Here is a 19147-nt window from a genome sequence, read left to right as displayed (position 1 = left end):
GATGAAAACCCTAGAAAATTCTGTATTCTACTCCCGAGTTAATGCAGCTTAGGATACTAATCCAAATTTGATGTGTTCCTGAAGGTGTGTCCAAAAGTCAGTTGTACAAAGAAATGAACAATGATAAACATATACTAATGCCAAAAATACTTTAGCACCCTTTGCCTTTTAAACGTAGCTTTCTTAAATAATTTCAACTTTTATTTTAGATTCGGGGGTACATGTGCCCATTCGTTGCACGGATATAGTGTATGATGCTGAGGTTTGGAGTACAAATGACCTCATCACCCAGGTGGTGAGCATAGTACCCAATTAAACATAACTTTAAGCAACCAATGGGTGCAATTTTAACATAACTTTAAATGATGTCTTTGCAGTATTTTGTACATTCCTTACTTCTTTTCCAAACCAAATGAAAATAAGTAAGTCAGCTTAAATTCAATAAATGTCTGATTGAGGGCAAAGATTCATCACTTTCAGCTCACTTAGGAGCTTCACCTCTGTCTGACATGCTTTGATTTTAGGACTGTGTCTCTCATAATTACTTTCAGCACTTTCTTTTTTTATTTTACTAACTTTTATGAAATAAGAAGATATAATTTAAAAAATCAAATACCCTCTAGAGAGCACAAGCACTACTATATAAAGACAACAATGCAGGCTGGAATTGATGGTTGGAAATGTTGTTGCAGGGTATAGCCTGGAATAGAAATCCATCAGGAAATGCATGCAAGTCCAAATCCAGCATAGAAACTGAAGAATAAAAAGCAAGCTATAGTGTGGACATATAACTTGGTCAGTAAGATTCTGTTTCCTAACTGTGATACATTTGAAAAGTTTTAAAGACCAAATTACAGACCTCAAAGTGTCAAATAAATCATAAGCAATACAAGACCCCTTTCATTTCAAACACTGTGTAAGTCAGGCCAGTGAGTTTATGCTACAGGAACAAAGGAACAAACGGCCCCTAAAATCTTAGTAGCATAAAGCAACAAATGTTTATGTCTCTCTCATACTACTTGTCCATCAGAGATCACCATGGGACTCTGTTCTGAGACTCAGATTGGTGAAGCAGCTATCTAGAACATTGCCTATACCCATGCAAAGAAAAAGAGCATTCTAGAAGGTGTCTCATCACCAAATATCACACATGTCACTTCAGCTCACCACTCATTGGTTAGAAATAGTCACATAGTCCACTCAACCACAAGGAAGTCGATAAGTCCAGTCTGACTATGTGCCAGAAAGGTGGAAATCCAGGAATATTTTACAAATAGCTCCAATTACCACCACATTCTCTCTCTCTCTCTCTCTCTCTCTCTCTCTCTCTCTGTGTGTGTGTGTGTGTGTGTGTGTGTGCGTATGTGCGTGTGTGTGATGCATCTTGTATTTGCATGCAACTTGCATGCATCTATCCTTACAGTCAACCAAGATATTTTCTATTTATTCCACCAACAGGAAGAGTGACCCAGTCCCAGCCATGACCACTCCTGAGAAACTCTACTCCAACGTCATGCAGACTCTGAAGCATCTAAATTCTCACCTGCCCGATGGCAGCCATGTTATTTTATATGGCTTACCAGATGGAACCTTTCTCTGGGATAATTTGCACAACAGATATCATCCTCTCGGTATCAGTTTGAAGATTCTTTTACTCTTTAATAACATCAATGTATATACAGTTCAATGTATATATGGTTCAAACCATATAGAAATGTGCCTAAAATGCCATTATGGAACATGGGTCAGAGCTGATGAAGGCAAGAGCCCCCAGGTGCAGTATCTAAAGGTCATTATCCAGAGGTGAGCAGAATCAGATCCAAAGGCAGAAAGGGCAGAAGTAATTCACGAAGAATTAGGACACATCGAAAGGTAAGCGCTCAAACCAGGAAATTCCTCTAACAGAAGGTGAAATGTAAAATGAGCTGAGGAAGCCCAAACAGGAGACAAAGACAGGGATTTCTCTGAACCTCGGTGGTAAGTGCCTCCTGGTGGCCTGTTAGAATTCTCTAGAGCACGGTCCTCCAGCCTGCTCGTTTCCTGCTTCTACACTCTCTTGGGGTCCTTAGCTCTGAAAGGCTTTAAAATGTTCCCGGAGCTTTCTAATGGCAACTCAAATATTCTTGATACTATACAAATAACATAAAAGTGCTAGTAATTCACATTAGGAAGTGTGATCCTTAACCCTGTGAGATAGATGTTTTCATCAACCACAATCATTTCATTTTATAGATGAAAAAACCAACGCTCAGAGAGGTTAGGTAGCTTGCCAAATATCACAGAGTTCACTGAATATGTTGTAGCAGGGCTCTGCTTTCTGTATTTCAGAGGAGAATGTACTGTTCTAGGCACAGGGTAACCAGTAGAAAACACAATAGTCCTAAGTTCCTGCCCACAGAAAGCTTATATTACAGTGAGAGAATGACTCAAAAGTATGTCAGAAGGTGATAAGTGCCACAGGAAGAAAATTGAGCAAGGAAGAGGAGCAGGGAGCTGGCCTAAGTCTTCCCTGATGAGTATCTATAAGAAGAGGCCTGGGTACCCTCCTCTCAGCCCCATATTGACAGCACCTGCACCAATCTATCATGAAGAAGGGGCTATCCTTTCCCTGGTGTTACCCCACTCACCTCCTGAGCCCAACCCACTAAACGGTGCTGGCAGTCCAAGCACCTTCTTAGGAGTCAGGTGAGAAATTCAAAGAAGACCTGAAACTCATTCCTTCACGCCCTCCTTAGAGGGGGCAGGTGGGGAGCAAGATTTCCCATTTCAGGCCATCAAGAGCCTTTTCTTGCATATACAACTTTGTGTGTATCTTTCCAGTCTTCCTTTGTCCTCTTCCTGTAGTCCCTGTCTAAGACAGCCCCTCTACTTCTCCCTCAGGAAATTCTGCCTCTCCCCACCTGGGAAAAGAGTAAGGGTTCTTTAGCTAGCTCTCAAAGAGCTCTGGTCTCTTAATTGGAGGAACAATAGTGGTCACCCACATTCCAGATTCTCCACCAGTAAGGATGAAACCATTTTCCTCTTGAATTACTCATGTATCACAAATATTATTATCCAAACAAAACACTGTCCAGCCTCACCTAAGTAGAGCATATTCTTCCTGTTCATGCAACTTTGACCACGCCCCCTTAGAAATAGCATGATCACGCATGGAACTTCACTCCATTCTGGGCTGCTTTGTATGTATAAAGGACACCAACCTGGGCTAAGAATATCTCTTTGAACCACGGGATATGAAAATTGTACATCTGCCCTGAACTGATTCTTTCAGATTTCCAAATGTCTCTCTGACACTAAGAAATGCTTTGGAAAGAGAAGCTGGGGGCAGGGAAATTTGTTCCCAATTTACTCCATCTCAGTAATAGCGACTTGACTTCCATTTTTCTGATTTCAAATCCCATTTTCTTTCCACGAACTCTGGTTATGCCACCTCCATAAATTCTTTCCGATATACCATGCAATTCACTTGATTTATGAGACATGTTTGGTTTCATAAATATGAGATCAAATGTAAGAATGACTCCATGTAATTTGGAAAGGACTGGAGGAAGGAAAAATGTGTGTAAGAATATAAGAATGAGGCCAGGCATGGTGCCATGCCTGTAATCTTAGCAATTTGGGAGGTCGAGGAGGGTGGATCAACTGAGGTCAAGAGTTCAAGTCATGCCTGGCCAACATAGTGAAACCTCGTCTCTTCTAAAAATACAAAAATTAGCAGGGCGTGGTGGCACACGCCTGTGATCCCAGTTACTCGGGAGACTGAAGCAGGAGAATCGCTTGAACCTGGGAGGTGGAGGTTGCAGTGAGCCGAGATCGCACCATTGCACTCCAGCCTTGGTGACAAGAGTAAAAAACCAACCAACCAACCAACAAACAAACAAAAACTCTGTCTAAAAAAAAAAAAAGAATGTAAGAATGGTATGTAAGAATGACTCCATGCAATTTGGAAAGGACTGAGGGAAGAAAAAAGGATGATTGGGAGATTTGTCCACTTCTGTGGATTCTCTAGGCCAGTGGTTCTCAACTGGGGGCAACTCACTCACCCCCACCCTGCTTTTTTCACATCTGGAGATAGAAGACGGGTGCAACTAGGCTGGGTAAAGTGGCTCATGCCTGTAATCCCAGCACTTTGGGAGACCAAGGTGGGCGGATCACCTGAGGTCAGGAGTTCAAGGCCAGCCTGGCCAACATGGTGAAGCCCTGTCTCTACTAAAAGTAAAAAAGAATTAGCCAGGCATGGTGGCAGGCGCCTGTAATCTAAGCTACTTGGGAGAGTGAGGCAAGAGAATCGCTTGAACCCAGGAGGGGGAGGTTGTAGTGAGCTGAGATCACACCGTTGTACTCTAGCCTAGGCAACAAGAGTGAAAATCAGTCTCAAAAAAAAAAAAAAAGAAGAAGAAGAAGAAGGGTGCAACTAGCATCTAGCAAATAGAGGCCAGGGGGTTTGCTAAACATCTACAATGCACGAGACAGCACCCCAAAATCAAGACAGTCATACAAGGTTAAGAGACTGCTCTAGACGTTGCCTTGTCCTTCTCAAGTGGACTCTTTCTGGCTGCTAATCACACCCTAGCTTGTCACAGCACAAAATGGGAAGAAGAAAAAGATAGAACAAGTTTGTTCTATAGAAACATTAGTAGTTTTGAAAAAAAAAATCCAATCAAGCAGAAAGCTGAAACCATCTAAAATTTGTTTGATGCTGATAAGTAATTATTCACATCCTAAATTATCTCTGCTGCCTGGTTGCCATGGGAAATAAATTATAAATTTCTCAACGAAGCATCAGGATCCTTCCTAGAAAGGCTGGGGAAGTAGATGGGATTTGTCCAGCATCCCCAGGCCTCCTTTGACAGGACTCGTAACTCACACAAGATGATAGACTTCAAGAGGGGGCTACATTAGGAAGGTGTGATTCTTTTTTTTCCTTTTTTTTTGTTTTTTTTTGAGACGAAGTCTCACTATGTCACCAAGGCTGGAGTGCAGTGGCGCAATCATAGCTCACTGCAACCTCCGCCTCCCAGCTTCAAGCAATTCTCCTGCCTCAGCCCCCCGAGTAGCTGGGATTATAGGCGCCCGCCAACACACCCGGCTAATTTTTTGTACTTTTAGTAGAGATGGGATTTCACCATGTTGGCCAGGCTGGTCTCAATCTCCTGATCTCAGGTGATCCACCTGCCTCGGACTCCCAAAGTGCTGGGATTACAGGCATGAGCCACTGTGCCCGGCCGAGAAGGTGTGATTCTTAAAACGACCCTGTGAGATAGATGCTTTCATTAACCACAGTAATTTTATTTATTGCTCTTGCACTGTCTCTCTTCTGCTCTCACTCCAAACCCCGTCTCTGGATGTTGAGCCAGCAGTGAAGCAGGGTTCATGCTGGGCCAGCCTCAGGGTTTGGTTGCTCTGCCTAGGCCACCATAGATCTCATCTTAGTCAGCAGCTGGACACTCAAGTCTGATTCCTGGGCACCACGTTAAGGGTTGTGCTAAGGGTGCTGTGCAAAGAAAAAAAAGTAGGGGGAAGTGGACGAGTTCCATTTATTTGGGCCTAGAAATGTGGTGATCATAGTGTCTAGACTTGACTTGGGCCACTTCTTAAAAATTAAGAAAGCGTTCAGGAAACAGAGGCATGGTAGGAGACCCCATGGTCAGTGACACAGTCTCTGCTGCCTCCTTTCCCCTCAGAAGGACAGGCAGGAACTCAGCCTGAGCCACCAGTGAAGGCAGGGTTAGATGCCACAGCACCACTCAGCAGGTCATAGGGGCCCAGAACAAGAGCAGATGGCTGTCTCACTCCTGCCAGGGAGGAGGGGGTGACCAATCCCTCCTGGCATCCCTCCTTCTCAGCCGGGTTTGTGACTCACTACCCAGTCTGTCACTGGCTGCTGAGGGCTGGGGCATCCCACAGCCTCTCCTAGTCACTAAAATTCCTGGTGGGAGTTTATTGTCTTCGTGAGGAATTACCAGACAGCAAGCCTCACACCCTGGGATTCTACTGGCATGGGTCTTCGAGAAAAGTCAAGCTTGGCCGGTCACAAGTCCTCTCAGCCATGGTCTGTAAGGAAGGCGATCATTCCAGAAATATCTCTGAGATTCCTATTCTGTGCTTTTGAGTAAAGATGACATAAGATGCAGTCTGTGTCCTCAAATGAGAGAGAAAAGACAGCTCCGCTGAGGAATGCAGCACATGGACCCTGATAGCGAACGTGCCGAGTGCTTATGAGGACGGGCAAGTCACAGGCCTTCTGGGGCCATCCCAAGGGTTAGATGATAGGGAGGAAGCCAGGGACTCCTGGCTGCAAATTCATCTGCTAGTGGGCCTGCCTTGAAGAGCTTCTGCCACAAAACAGCAACTTCATCTTGCCCCAATTACTCTTAAACTTGAAACCAAATGCCTTTTTAAAATACCTTGGTGTTTGTATTTTATCATGCACTTTCCCTCTGTCTGAGTGAATGTGGTTTTAATACATTTACATGGCATTTCATGGAGATGTGACTGATCTTTGTTGGTTCTAGGTTTCTATGGTACCTAAGATTTCAGTTATGTTTCCAGAATTAAATAGTTACCAGAGACCCTGCCCTAAAGAAGTTACAGATTACGAAGACACAAGCCGACACTTAGCCAGCTGGAGAAGAACAGGCCTTTGATCTTCAGAGGAGCTTATGGCAAACACTGGGACAGCCCACTGGCTCCCCACAACACACACACAGGCACACAGACACACACACACACACACACACACAGAGACACAGACACATGCAGACACACACATGCAGACACACACACACACACAGACACAGAAACACACAAAAACACAGAGAGACACAGACACAGAAACACACATACACAGACACACACGAAGACACACAGAGACACAGACACACAGACACACATGAAGACACACAGATACACATAGACAGAGCTCCTCGGCCCCTGGTGATTCCTGGCCACTGTGGGACAGTCCTCCTGGACTGCCCCTGGGCTTTCTTGATCAGCTTTCCTATCCAGATGGACTTTCTAACCAGGGAGTCACAGACACGACCTCTCTTCATGCACCCCATAGAGGTAGGATCAATAGGCCAAAATTACATTAAAGCAACAAAGATCAAAGCCAAAGCTTAAAAAGAAAGAGTGGGGGACCAACTGATGTTGCCAATAAAGCAGACAGTGTAAGAACCATTTCCCTCTTCCCTTCCGCGAAACCGTAAGTCCATCGCAAGCACCCCTAGCCCATCTTCCACATGACCAGCCCCAGAGTCCCTACCCTCTAACAGGCGGAAACACCAGAGAGGAGGGACACTGACTCATTACAACTTTCCCAGGTTCTTCTAAATGCACCTAATGTGCCCTCATCCTGTTCAGCAGACCTAGCCACCCACACTGAGGATGTTCCCTTTCTCAATCACGTCCAGCTGGAGGTGGAGCCAGGAGACAGAGGGAAAGGGAGAGGGACTGAGGAGGTGCAGAAGGGGGGTACCCCTCAGGGTCTCATTGGAAACTGTGCTGGTCATCAGCAGAAGGACAGCAGGAGAGGGCGTCAGGCAGGGTGGAGTAAAGCCAAGGCGGGCCTTCATCCCCAAGGAGGAGTCAACAATGAAGTTCCCAGTGTCACAGGAGCAGGACAAACTCCGGCCTCTCTGGATATCAAAGCAATCCAGGCCTGAAGGTGGGGAGGAGAGAGTGCACGGTCAGGCATGAGGTGTCACCTCCTATCAGGCTGCAGAGAGATGCTACCCCTCAGGGGGAGGGGACACACCAGGGCCCAGAAGGGTGGCAGGGCCCCAGCCAGGCTACGTAAGTTTCACTATGAGGCCCCAGTTCCAACACAGAGACAAGATGGCACCAGGCACCAAGGCAAAAGCAGCCAGACACTGGGCCCTCACAGAAGGTGGGGAGACGGAAGGTCACAACTCAGTGGCAGCCCCCAAAGGGGAAGAGCCAAGCCAGAAGAGCATGTGGAGAACCCAGGGTGGGGAGTGGAGAAGGAAAACATCAGTCAGTGCAGCTGAGACACATTCAGGAAGGGAGCAAATGACAAAAAGTACACACACACACACACACACACACAAAATGGAACAAAGCCTCGGTGGGTAGAAGTAGGAACTTGGGGGAAAATGGGAGCTCAGTGTTGGACCCATAAAATGAAAGCAAGGACAAAAGCCGAGGGCTTGGGATTCATTTAAAATGTGAAAATACAGGAGCCTGTGCAGAAGACAGACCTGGCAGGTCACTGTGACTTTAGTGGCCGTAATGAGCCTGTGGCTTTCCCATCCTGGGACTCACTCAACCACACAGAGAGACGATAAATTTTTTCTCTATGACAAGAAAATTGAATCTATCTCCCAGTCTAACTAACCAGAGGTATAAGTGAAAAATAAGACTGTGTTCTATCACCTTCAATCTTTCTCTTCATTCTGAGATAGGTCCTATTATCTTCCTTTATGTGTTCAAGAGTGTGAGGAGTGTTAATGGATACAGTGTCAGTCATTCACCCCCGAGCTTTGGGGAGCCCTGGATTTTGTGTGTCAGCCACAGCATGAAAGTCTAATTGCTTCAGGGGGAGTATATGCTGGAGGCGGGGTGGAGCAGTGTTGGAAGAGAGAAGAAGTCACCCCCACAGATTCTGGGACTATAGCTGATGTTCAGAAAAACTGGATGAACCCTCATCTGGTACTTTTCACTTTGTTATGTACCTCTGTAACCTGCACTAGAAAATAAGGGTGTCTACTAATTAGGGTCAAATAAGATATCCACTGGACAGCCCTTAATCCAGTGCCACAAAGGGAGACATGAGGTATTGCCTCCCCATCCCATGGGCCACCCGAGCATTTTGCACAGCTTTCAGCTCACCAACTGCAGGGAACTACGTACTCAGAGCTTCAGATACTCAGAATGTCCTGCCAGGCCCTTGGCATGGCATAATTTGGTCAGACCTGTGCGTTCCATAAACCTCGAAAAGAGAATTAGGTCAACCGCCACCTCGAATGTTCCCTGTGCCCCATGCAGGGAGCATTTCATACCACGGCCAGGAGAAAGTGCTGCTCTTAAAGGGCTTTATTCAAGGCATCCTGATTCATATCGAGCTGTAGGATACTTGGATTTCTTTTTCCTGAGTCCAGATGAGGCCAGTTCCCCCAGCCCCATCCTGGCCCATGTCCAGAGCTCTATATGGGAGTGAGCTCCTCAGGGCTCCTCCCCAACTCTGGGTCTGAATTTCTAGAGGCTCAGAAAGGGGGAAGGACAGGCATTCTTCAAGAGCAATGCTGCATGAAAAATCAGGGGAACCCCCTGGAAATAGCGACCTTCTGCAAGGGAGGCAGGGAAGCCCCCGAGTTCTAAATGCTGCTATTGCTGAGTGCCTGCAATCTACCAGACTGCTCTGTTTTCCAGGCCGGCTAAATAAAGACGTGACCTATGCGCACTTGTACTCCTTCCTGAACTGCCTCCAGGTGAGCACTCACTGGCTTGCTTCAAGGCCTGCTAACCCACCCTGTTCCTCTGTAATCAAAGTGTTTTCCCGCTCTCAGGTCAGCCCCTGCCATGGCTGGATGTCTTCCAACAAGACGTTGCGGACTCTCACTTCAGAGGTACGACTGTCACAGGCCTTTTGATACCATCTTTGATCATTCTTTCCCTGTGTTTGCTGCAGAGTTTTCACTGGGGATGGGATCCTGGCAGGGGGATGGTCTCCAAGCTGGTGAATAACAAGATCAAACCTTCCAGGTGCTTGGGGAGCCAAGAGAACCTGGTACACCCTGTCTCCTTCTGTCTCGCTCTGGGTCTGTCCTCTGCTGACTGTGTTTCTCAGCCACTGTCTCTCTCGTGTGTCCACATGTGTGCACAAACACTCCCCTATGCACGCACGCACGCACACACACACAGACACACACCTTTTAAAGCTGGTCCTAAGCACAGTTGTGGATTTGGAGAGAGTTGGTTGAGTTTGGCCCCTATGCATGAAAGAAGTTCTCCCGAGGTAAATAAGAACCTTCCTCCCTTCTCTCAGGGAATCCATTGCTCAAAGAATATGGTTTGCACTTCTTTCATGGATGGTGAATAATCTCTTTGTAAAACACTTATTGAGGCCGGACACAGTGGCTCACACCTGTAATCCCAGTAGTTTGGGAGGCTGAGGTGGGAGGATCACTTGAGGTCGGGAGTTTGAGACCAGCCTGATCAACATGATGAAACCCCATCTCTACTAAAAATACAAAAATTAGCCAGGTGTCATGGTGGGCACCTGTAGTCCCAGCTGCTCAGGAGGCTGAGGCATGAGAATCACTTGAACCCAGGAGGCAGAGGTTGCAGTGAGCCAAGATCGTGCCATTGCATTCCAGCCTGAGCGACAAAGCAAGACCCTGTCTCAAAAACAAAAATGAATGAACAAAAGGCTTATTGAACATTTTTTACATAGAAAGCATATTTCAATTTTTTGAACTTGGAGAACACAAAAAAAATAAAGAAAAGTAACAAAGATCACCCAAAATTTCACCACCCAAAGTTAGTATATGTGTATGTCTTCCCATTACCACTTCCAGAGATTTGGTTTTTTGCCTACATAGTATGAGAATGCACATACTCTGTTATGCTTTCCAGTGTTCATAAATTGTTTCTCCACACCATAATATTGGAACCATTCTAAAGTTTATACATGTCAATATATTATGATTTATTTCATCCTTTGGTGTTGGACATTTAGATTGTTTCCAAATTTATACTATGACAAATAGCATTGTGATGAACAATCATATATCTAAAGGTGTAAGTCTCTGTGTACATCTCTATTCCCTTGAGACAAATTCCTAGAAGAATTACTGGGCCAAAGGGTATGTCCGTGTTTAAGGATTTGATCCGTATTGCCAAATTGCTCTCTAGAAAAGTTAAGCTAATGACATTCTCATTCACCTACCCATGACAACATTCAATATCATGGTTATCTTACTTTTGCCAATCCCAAGGGTGGAAAAACTAGTATCACTAATTTACACTGATTCAATTCCTAAAGAATGTTAACATTTGTCTCACGTTCATTGGTCATTTGTATGTGACTAGAATTTAATGTGCAGAGCAGCTGTCTGCTGATGGCTTGGAGAAATGAAAGTAGAGTAGGATGGGGATGATCGATTTCTTTGTTCTGCCTGAATTATGTCACTAAAGTCAAAGTCTAGATTTCATGGAATTCTCCCTGTTTCCTCTCTCTTCAGAGAGCAGAGCAACTCTCCAACACACTGAAAAAAATTGCAGCCAGTGAGAAATTTACAAACTTCGATCTTTTCTACATGGATTTTGCCTTCCATGAAAGTAAGTAGCTTTGTTTGGGTGTTGACAGAAGATGAAAGCAGCAGCTAGTTTAGGGCTTGGGCAGCTGGTTTTATACTGCTTTTTATAAGCCAGCAGGCCGCAGACTAGGCAGGGTTACTCCTGCCTATTCTGACACACTAATAGCTCTCAGTATTGAAAAAAGATAAAATGTGGGACTTTTTCTGAGAAGATTGGGCTCAGCATTACCTCTGTACTTCACCATCATTTTAGAATCCCTGATGCAATAGAGCCAGCGACTGGTTAGAAAGAGATTTGGGCTGGCAACCTACAGGTTAATGCACTCACTAACCTGTTCTTCCCAGGTTAAAAGCCCTGGTTGCCTGATGGATGTGACAGAAATGAGGGATATGGTGGCACCTCCCACAGTGGGCCCTGAAATACCCAGGGACTCAAGAGCAGTGCAGATTCCCACACTCCATACAGGATGAACTTAATCAGAACCTCTAAGGGAGGGACCAAAGAACTTGCCTGTGGCAAAGTGATCAACCCATGTCCCAACTTTCTGGAAAGACTATTACTAAGTTTGTTTTTTAGCATTCTGTCCAAACACTGGAGTCACTGCTGAGGGGCCACACAAAAACAGGCATGATTACTATAGCTACTGATTTACCCTTTACAGCTTGAGTCTGAAAAATGATTGCTTATTGACTGTAATCCTTCCTGATTCATTTTCATTGCTAAGCAATTTTTATACAAGAGCAAAGCCCCCTGTTGACTGCCAGATGAGATAATGGTAATGAAGGGTTTCACAGTGTAGGCGAAAGATGGAAGATTCCTCATCCAGAGTTTATCATCTCTGTCCCCTACCCCCAATGCCCCCATCCGTAGCATCTGGGTTGGAGCAGATGGCCATCATGAATTATCAACTATTACATTCGCTGACACATTTTGCATTGCAGACTCTAGTAGTTCAATTCCGAACATCCTTTCGACAAGACTGATCTCCCTTAACTAGATTTCCTGCCTAGGTGATACACATTTCTCTCATGGGGAGAGACATTTTGATAAATAACTCCTCATTAAAATGCAGAGTTGAAGACTCATTAACGAATTCCTGGTGTAAACAAATGCACCACCAAGTGATCTTCGATCATCATCAACCTTGAATATAGATAAAGTTATTAAAAATATAATAATGTCTAACACTCACATGGGACTTTTTTTACTTTCCAGAGTGATCTCTAGCTCTGTCATTTATTATCTCTGGGACTGCAGGCAATTCTCTGAATATTTTAAACTCCCTTTCCAGCCCTAGAAATGGGGATACCATATCTTCCTAACAAATCTCTGTGATGATTGTATGAAGTAATGTGCCATCCTCCTAAATGTTATGGCTGTTACACAGAAAAGGTACCATTTTCTTACACCCTTGCTACTCAATGTATGCCTCTGGATAAGCAAAATCAGCACCACCCAAGAGCTGGTTATAAATGCAGAATTCCAGGGCCCACTCCAGACCTACCTACCTAATCAGAACCTGCATTCAAACACAATCCACAGGTCATTTCTATGCCCATTACAGTTTAGTAAATGGTTTCTGAGGCCGAGGTGGGAGGATCACTCAAGTCCAGGAGTTCAAGACCAGCCTGGGCAACATTGCGACACCCCATCTCTATGAAAAATTTTTTTTAATTAGCCAGGCATGGTGGTGCATGCTTGTAGTCCCAGCTACTCTGGAGGCTGAGATGGGGGTATCACTTGAGCCTGGGTGGTTGAGGTTACAGTGAATTGTGATCACATCACTGAACTCCAGTCTGGTTGACAGAGACCTCATCTCTATAAAAATAAAAATAAAGTTTAATAAATGGAGCTCTATAATGCCTCAAGATTAAGAGCTGGGTCAGTCATCAGATTTGTAAGTCCTGTTATGTGCCCAGAGTTATGAAGGTGCTGGGAACATAATTGTCAACAAAACAGAAGAGTCCTTATCTCTGTGGAGGATATAGAGAGAAGAGATTTATTCTTGTCTGCCCAGAATTCCACTGGTGAACTGACATGCTTGGAAGCAGAGCCTCATCAGTCCTTCTTGTCCTCACAGCAATAATAAACGCAGTGAAAAAGCAAAAAGTTGAATTAAGCTGAACTGAACATTCTACATCAACGTGGTAGAAGCCTCCTAGGCATTTCTCCATGGGGCCTTCTTCGTCTTCTCCTCAGGAAGTTAACGGACACCCCACTAGGGAAGGCCTGTGAGAACAGTGGGACCACTGTGGGGCCCACCCCCATGAACATTTGATACAGCACCTGCATTTGATGTCTAGGTGCCGCCTTGTCCACCTCTGAAAGAGCTAGCTTTTCTGTCTGGTTTTTGGGAACTGTGGTAGTGTCCTGACTTAAGCTCAGAGTTGGGTACTGCAAAAGACATTTTTAACTTGAAATTTTAGCATTTTCCAAAGTAGCTGGAGGGATAATCCCCTCCAAGATCCATCTCCATGGGTGACCGCCCATGCCTGGGCAGCTCATCTTCCCAGAAACCCACCTCATGTGGGTACAATGTGTGGTTATAGAAAGAGCCCAGAATTTACAACAGTGTTCCTATTCCAGCTCAGACACAGAATAGCTTGGTAGCCTCAAGTGAATTAAATAACCACGCAGCCTTTGTTTCCTTGCATGTAGGATAGAAGTAACTAACCCATGTAAGGATTAAGTAAAACAAAACTTGTAAAGTTGTAAGGACTCAATAACTGCTAGTGGCCATCCCCCTGCCACCACCATCGTCAGTGTGTATGAAGCAACTCCTTCACTCCTGATGTCCAACCCACCCCCCAGCTCCATTCATGTCTGTGAAGTACTTTGAGTTCCTTCGAGGAAGGTATGGTAGAAATGCATCTCATTACCAAGAAGAAAAGTAATCTTTTATCAGAAATTAAAATCCTACAGAGTTATTTATTATGTCTGCAGTCCTGATAGTCCCATGAAAATCTCTCCTCTCATTTTGGTACTGTATGTGATCTGACCATTGTGTTAAAAATATTCTCATTTTTCATGATATTAAAATTCACAATTTCACATCCTTGTGGCAGAGCAAATTGCAGTTGAGGGTCCCCGTCTCTTGAAGGTAGGCACAAGACCCGTTCATTTTCCACCCTGGCAGCCTCAGTCCAGCACTGAAAAGTGATTGCTCATCTCCAAAGACTCTTTTTGTCTCTTGCTGACTCATTCTCCAACTGGTTATGAACTAAACAGAGGCAGCAACTTTTCCTCCCTTCAGGAAATGCCAACTTGAGCAGGTGATATTCTTTTTCTTTGTCTGCACCACACCTCCCCACAGAGGAAAGAAAATGCCACTTGGCTGACAAAGCCATTTTTACACTGACAGTTTAAATATATCTCCAGCTGCCCTCAGCTTCCCAGATAGCTCAATTGGAGTAAACCTGGCTCTTGCTTCCCCTCACCATGAATACATTTGTGAAATCAGCCAATGACTTTATGGTGCTGACCAGAAAGCAGCCTTTTCTTTAAAATATCTGCTAGTGTTGCTGTTCATCAAACAGCTATCAAGTGTTTTATGAGTCTTCCTCCATTCTTTCTGTTACATCTTTGGAAAGCTGGTCGTTAGCCGTTTCTTTGATTTTACAAATAAACTATGTTAAAGAAGAAGAAAACAAAACAAAATACATTATGCTCCAAATCTCCACAGATCATCCATGATCATTCAAGAAACTTAATCCAGGTCTTCTGAAGGACAAATAGGAATTCATTGGTCTATTTTAAGTGATGGTCCAAAGTAGAAAGGAAACTGAACAACTTACCATGTTATCTTTGATTGGACCTCCCACTTTAAAATCAATCAAGGAAAAAGTAAAGACCAGTGTCTGGTATTGCATTTCTCCCAAGAAAGCAGAATTCATCCTGAGATAAACAAAAAAAGGATCTTTCCTTTGACATTGGCCATGATACAGATAAAATCCTAAATAAACACTTGCCTGTGAGTTACTGAAGCTCCCTTAAGTTTTACTGTCCTGATAGCTACATGCATGTGATGACCCATAGCCCTCACAGGCTAATCATATGGGGAAAAAATGATGCTTACCTCTGTAAATAAACAGGGTGTAGTCTTAGTAAACTTGGAGCATTTTCTTTTAACACCTATTGTATTATTTTATATGGCAAGCAAGTTCTTCCAAAGGCTGGACTCCCTTGTAGTTGCCACCTAATGTAGGGAAGGGATGGGAGTTGACAGACAGGAATAATTTCCTAGCAGGGAGGAATGTGTTGTCATCGACATCATTTAGAATTGCTGGACTATGGTGATGATAAAAGGTGGACCTCTCCCACTGCTCCCAACCCTGTTCCTCCACAAAGCTTGGCAAGTAAATATCCCTTCTCTTTCTTTGTGCTTTTTTTCCTGAGTTTTCCTTTTATAATCCCCACAATCATGGGATTGCTCAAGTCTCCAAGGGAAGGAGAAGGGAATGGTCATCTCTTCTCATTTTGAAAACACAGTATAGGTTGAATATCCTTATCCTGCATGCTTGGGACAAAAGGTGTTTCAGATTTTGGATTTTGGGGGATGTTTTAGGACTTTGGAATATATGCATTATATATACTTAGCAGTTGAGCATCCTACATACAAAATCCAAAGTTTTCCAATAGGCATTTCCTTTCAGCATCATATTGACAGTCAAAAAGTTTTGGATTTTAGAGCATTTTGGATTTTGGCTTTTCGGATGTGAGATGCTCAACCTGCATCACTAACTCTGATAATTGAATCATCTTGTTCCATGAAGACATCTATCAACACCTCTGTTTCTTTCTCTAAGGGCCATAGGTTTTAGTTTGGTAATTAGTAACTCACATAAAATGCAAATCAAAATGAAAATAGCCTAGAATTACTTTAAGCCTAGATGCCAAAATTGAATCACAGTCTAAGAAACTCCTGTATAAGCAAATCTCACCTTTGTAATATCAGGCTCCTAGTAAACATTCTTCTCAAGGAACATGATCTTGTTTAAACTGTGTTTCCTTAACAGGTTCAAATTTGCTGTCTACTGTGGATTTTCCAGAGCTCCTGATCACCATAATCCTTTTCTAGACTTTTTCTTAGCCATCTCAGGCATGGATTTTGATTCAATATGTCATTCAACTCTCTTTGCAAACATGGAGAGTCAAAAAGTATTTAAGAGGCTTCCTACCACCACTGCATCAGATGACATCAGGATAGTCCAGGTCAGGTCCTGGTTTGCTATGCATCTATTTATTACAAGAGGACTCTGCCTCCATGTCTTATTCATCCAACTCTTCACAACTTTTTAGTAGATTCTGTCTGAAGTCTTGATTGGGCTCAATTCCCATTGGCTTGCTCTTATTAGCACACCTGGGAATTTTTTAATAACTGTCTTGTCTCAGAATACTGTAATAAAATACCATGAATTGGGTGACTTATAAACAACAAAAAGTTGTTTCTCACAGTTCTGGAGGCTAAAAGTTTAAAATCAGGATGCCAGCATGGTCAGGTTCTGGTGAGGGTCCCCTTCCATGTTGCTGACTGCCAACTTCTCATTGTATCCTCATATGGTTTTAAAAAAAAAAAAAGAGTGAGAGAGCCCTCTGGGGTTCATTTTATTTTTATTTATTTTTGAGACGGAATCTCACACTGTCGCCCCGGCTGGAGTGCAGTGGTGCAATCTCGGCTCACTGCAACCTCTTCCTCCCAGATTCGAGCAATTCTCCTGCCTCAGCCTCTCGAGTGGCTGGGATTACAGGCGCCCAACACCACACCCGGCTAATCTTTTGGTTTGTTTCTTTATTTTTGGGTTTTCTTTTGTATGTTTAGTAGAGACGGGGTTTCACTATGTTGGCCAGGCTGGTCTTGAACGACCTTGTGATCAACCCGCCTCGGCCTCCCAAAGTGCTGGGATTACAGGCATGAGCCACCACACCTGGCTGGGCGTGAATTCATGGGCATGAACCCCATGATGGGGGCTCCATCTTCATAGAATAATTACCTATGCCATCATACTGTGGATTCGAGTTTCAACACAGGAATTTGAAAGGGACACAAACATTCAGTCCTTGCAACACACTGTTGGGATTTTCTTTCATTCTTTCTTTTCTTTCTTCTGTTAGCATCTGTACAGCATAAAGTGAAACCCAACTAAAAATAAAGGGAAAAGTGGGAGAAGGGACAAAATGTTCATCAAGAACTTTGGTGAAGCAAAAAGGAGCACAAGTAGAACGGAGATGACGTCATCTCTGAAGTCACGGAGGGGACGGGGAGGCTGACATTTCACCTGGCCTGGGTCTTTCTGCATCATTGCTGATTGTCGTTTGAGAGACTCCTGTGAGACTGCAAGGATAGACGAGACAAGGATTATAAAAGGACAAAGAGAACTGAGAGTGGTGATCCTGGCTCTGCATTTGAAGAAATCTTTCCAGACGCCTGGTTCTCCATTAAGGGCAATTTGTTGGATGTTCAGATCAGGAATGGCAGGGAATGGGCTGGACAACATCCCTGAGCAGGCAGGGCCAGTATTGCAGCCAGCAGGGCAGTCTGGAACCCACAGGAGCTTCAGAGTGTCAAGTCCAGAGGGAAAGGTGGGGCAGCTAGAATTGAACCTCAAGAAGAAGGTTGGATTCCAAGGTCATGCACCCCCCCACCCAAAAAAAAAGAAAAAACAGGCCAGGCAAGCTGAAGACTGAGCCAGGCAAGCTTCCCCAAAACTGTCCCTTTACAAGACACTATGGCCAAGGGCAAGAAAGATATTGTCGAAAGCTGCATGCTGGCTTGGCAGAACAAATAAACTTGCATGAGAGTGAGTGCTGTTTAAGCATTGCTGCAGCTCTGAGCTTCCTATTAGAAGAGCAGGTACCTACCATTCCTTCAGAGAGAAGTGTTATTTACCAGCACGCCGCAACTTCTCCCTGGAGACTCTGTGTGGCAGACACCACATAACACAGTGGACAGTGTCCTCAATTTGAGTTTTCAAGAAATGCAAAGGCCACTTTTCAATAGCTGCTTCTTCTAACAGCCTCTAGTAAAACCCAGAAGCATAATATGAGGCTGTGGCTCAGGGGCAGTCTTTCTGCCAGAGAATAAGCTAACAGGGGCTGGAGATTCAGTGTGTAGGACTCCAAACCACTAGTATGAATTTTTTCCTCAGCTTTGAGAAGGGCAGCATTATCCTCAGCCCCTGGGGAATGGAGGCTGAGTAGTAAGTGGGGATACCATGCTGGAATATTAGGACTAACTGCAGAAGCAGCCTTGTATTGACTCAGCCATGGGAAGTCCAGCCCCTCTTGTCCAATCAAAGCCCCTGACAGAATTTCCATCCTTACTTTGGGATGAGAAGGGGAGAAACAGAGGGCACAGACCTATGTTCTTGAGTTTTCTGGGGAATGAAGAGTAAAGAACGGGAGGAATATTAGTTGTGCCTGCCCCCATCACTGGACGCTGGGAAAGTGAGGGTGTAGCTTCGCCAGGAGCAGCTGGCTCAGATGCTGCTCTCTGGAGGCTTCCTAGGGATTTGAAGTTTCCTTGAGGAGTTCTTACTGACTGTATGATGGAATGATGTAGAGTTAATTGTGCTGCTGCCTTAGAGCAACTGACATTCTTGGTCTCTCACCCCTGTTGAAGGACAGTTTCATTGCTTTTCATCACTTTGGGGTTCATAATATTTTTTCTGCAGCCATACTCCCTCTAACTGTGGCGATGAGATAATTTTATGTAATTATATTCCTGACATACTGTATGATTTTTAAAGGCAAGTGCTTGACACATGCAGGCAGAGTCTGCAAATGGCAACCCATGAAAGGGGATGTTAACAAAATGTTTGGTTTTCCCCTACTGTAATACCATCCTACCGCACCACCGAAAAGTGACATG

General features: G+C 44.3%; 1 protein-coding gene across 11 annotated transcripts in view; it reads left to right on the top strand.

Moving 5' to 3' along the window:
- Positions 1 to 19147, top strand: part of AOAH (acyloxyacyl hydrolase) — a 198448-nt gene that overhangs the window by 170070 nt on the left and 9231 nt on the right. For 9 of the 11 annotated variants that reach the window (XM_031665358.1, XM_031665359.1, XM_031665362.1 and 6 more), the window contains 4 exons: positions 1459 to 1631; positions 9391 to 9449; positions 9528 to 9587; positions 11205 to 11301. In XM_031665358.1, coding sequence (XP_031521218.1) covers positions 1459 to 1631; positions 9391 to 9449; positions 9528 to 9587; positions 11205 to 11301 — 389 coding nt within the window. Of the gene's footprint in view, positions 1 to 1458; positions 1632 to 9390; positions 9450 to 9527; positions 9588 to 11204; positions 11302 to 16295; positions 16492 to 17391; positions 17941 to 19147 lie in introns of those variants that run through there. The other 2 variants (XR_004183252.1, XR_004183253.1) reach the window with 2 other exon arrangements.

The sequence above is a fragment of the Papio anubis genome, chromosome 4 (genome assembly GCF_008728515.1).
Source record: "Papio anubis isolate 15944 chromosome 4, Panubis1.0, whole genome shotgun sequence".
Lineage (NCBI taxonomy): Eukaryota > Metazoa > Chordata > Mammalia > Primates > Cercopithecidae > Papio > Papio anubis.
Note: the sequence above shows the minus strand (reverse complement) of the source record. Positions and strands in the feature narration are given on the sequence as shown.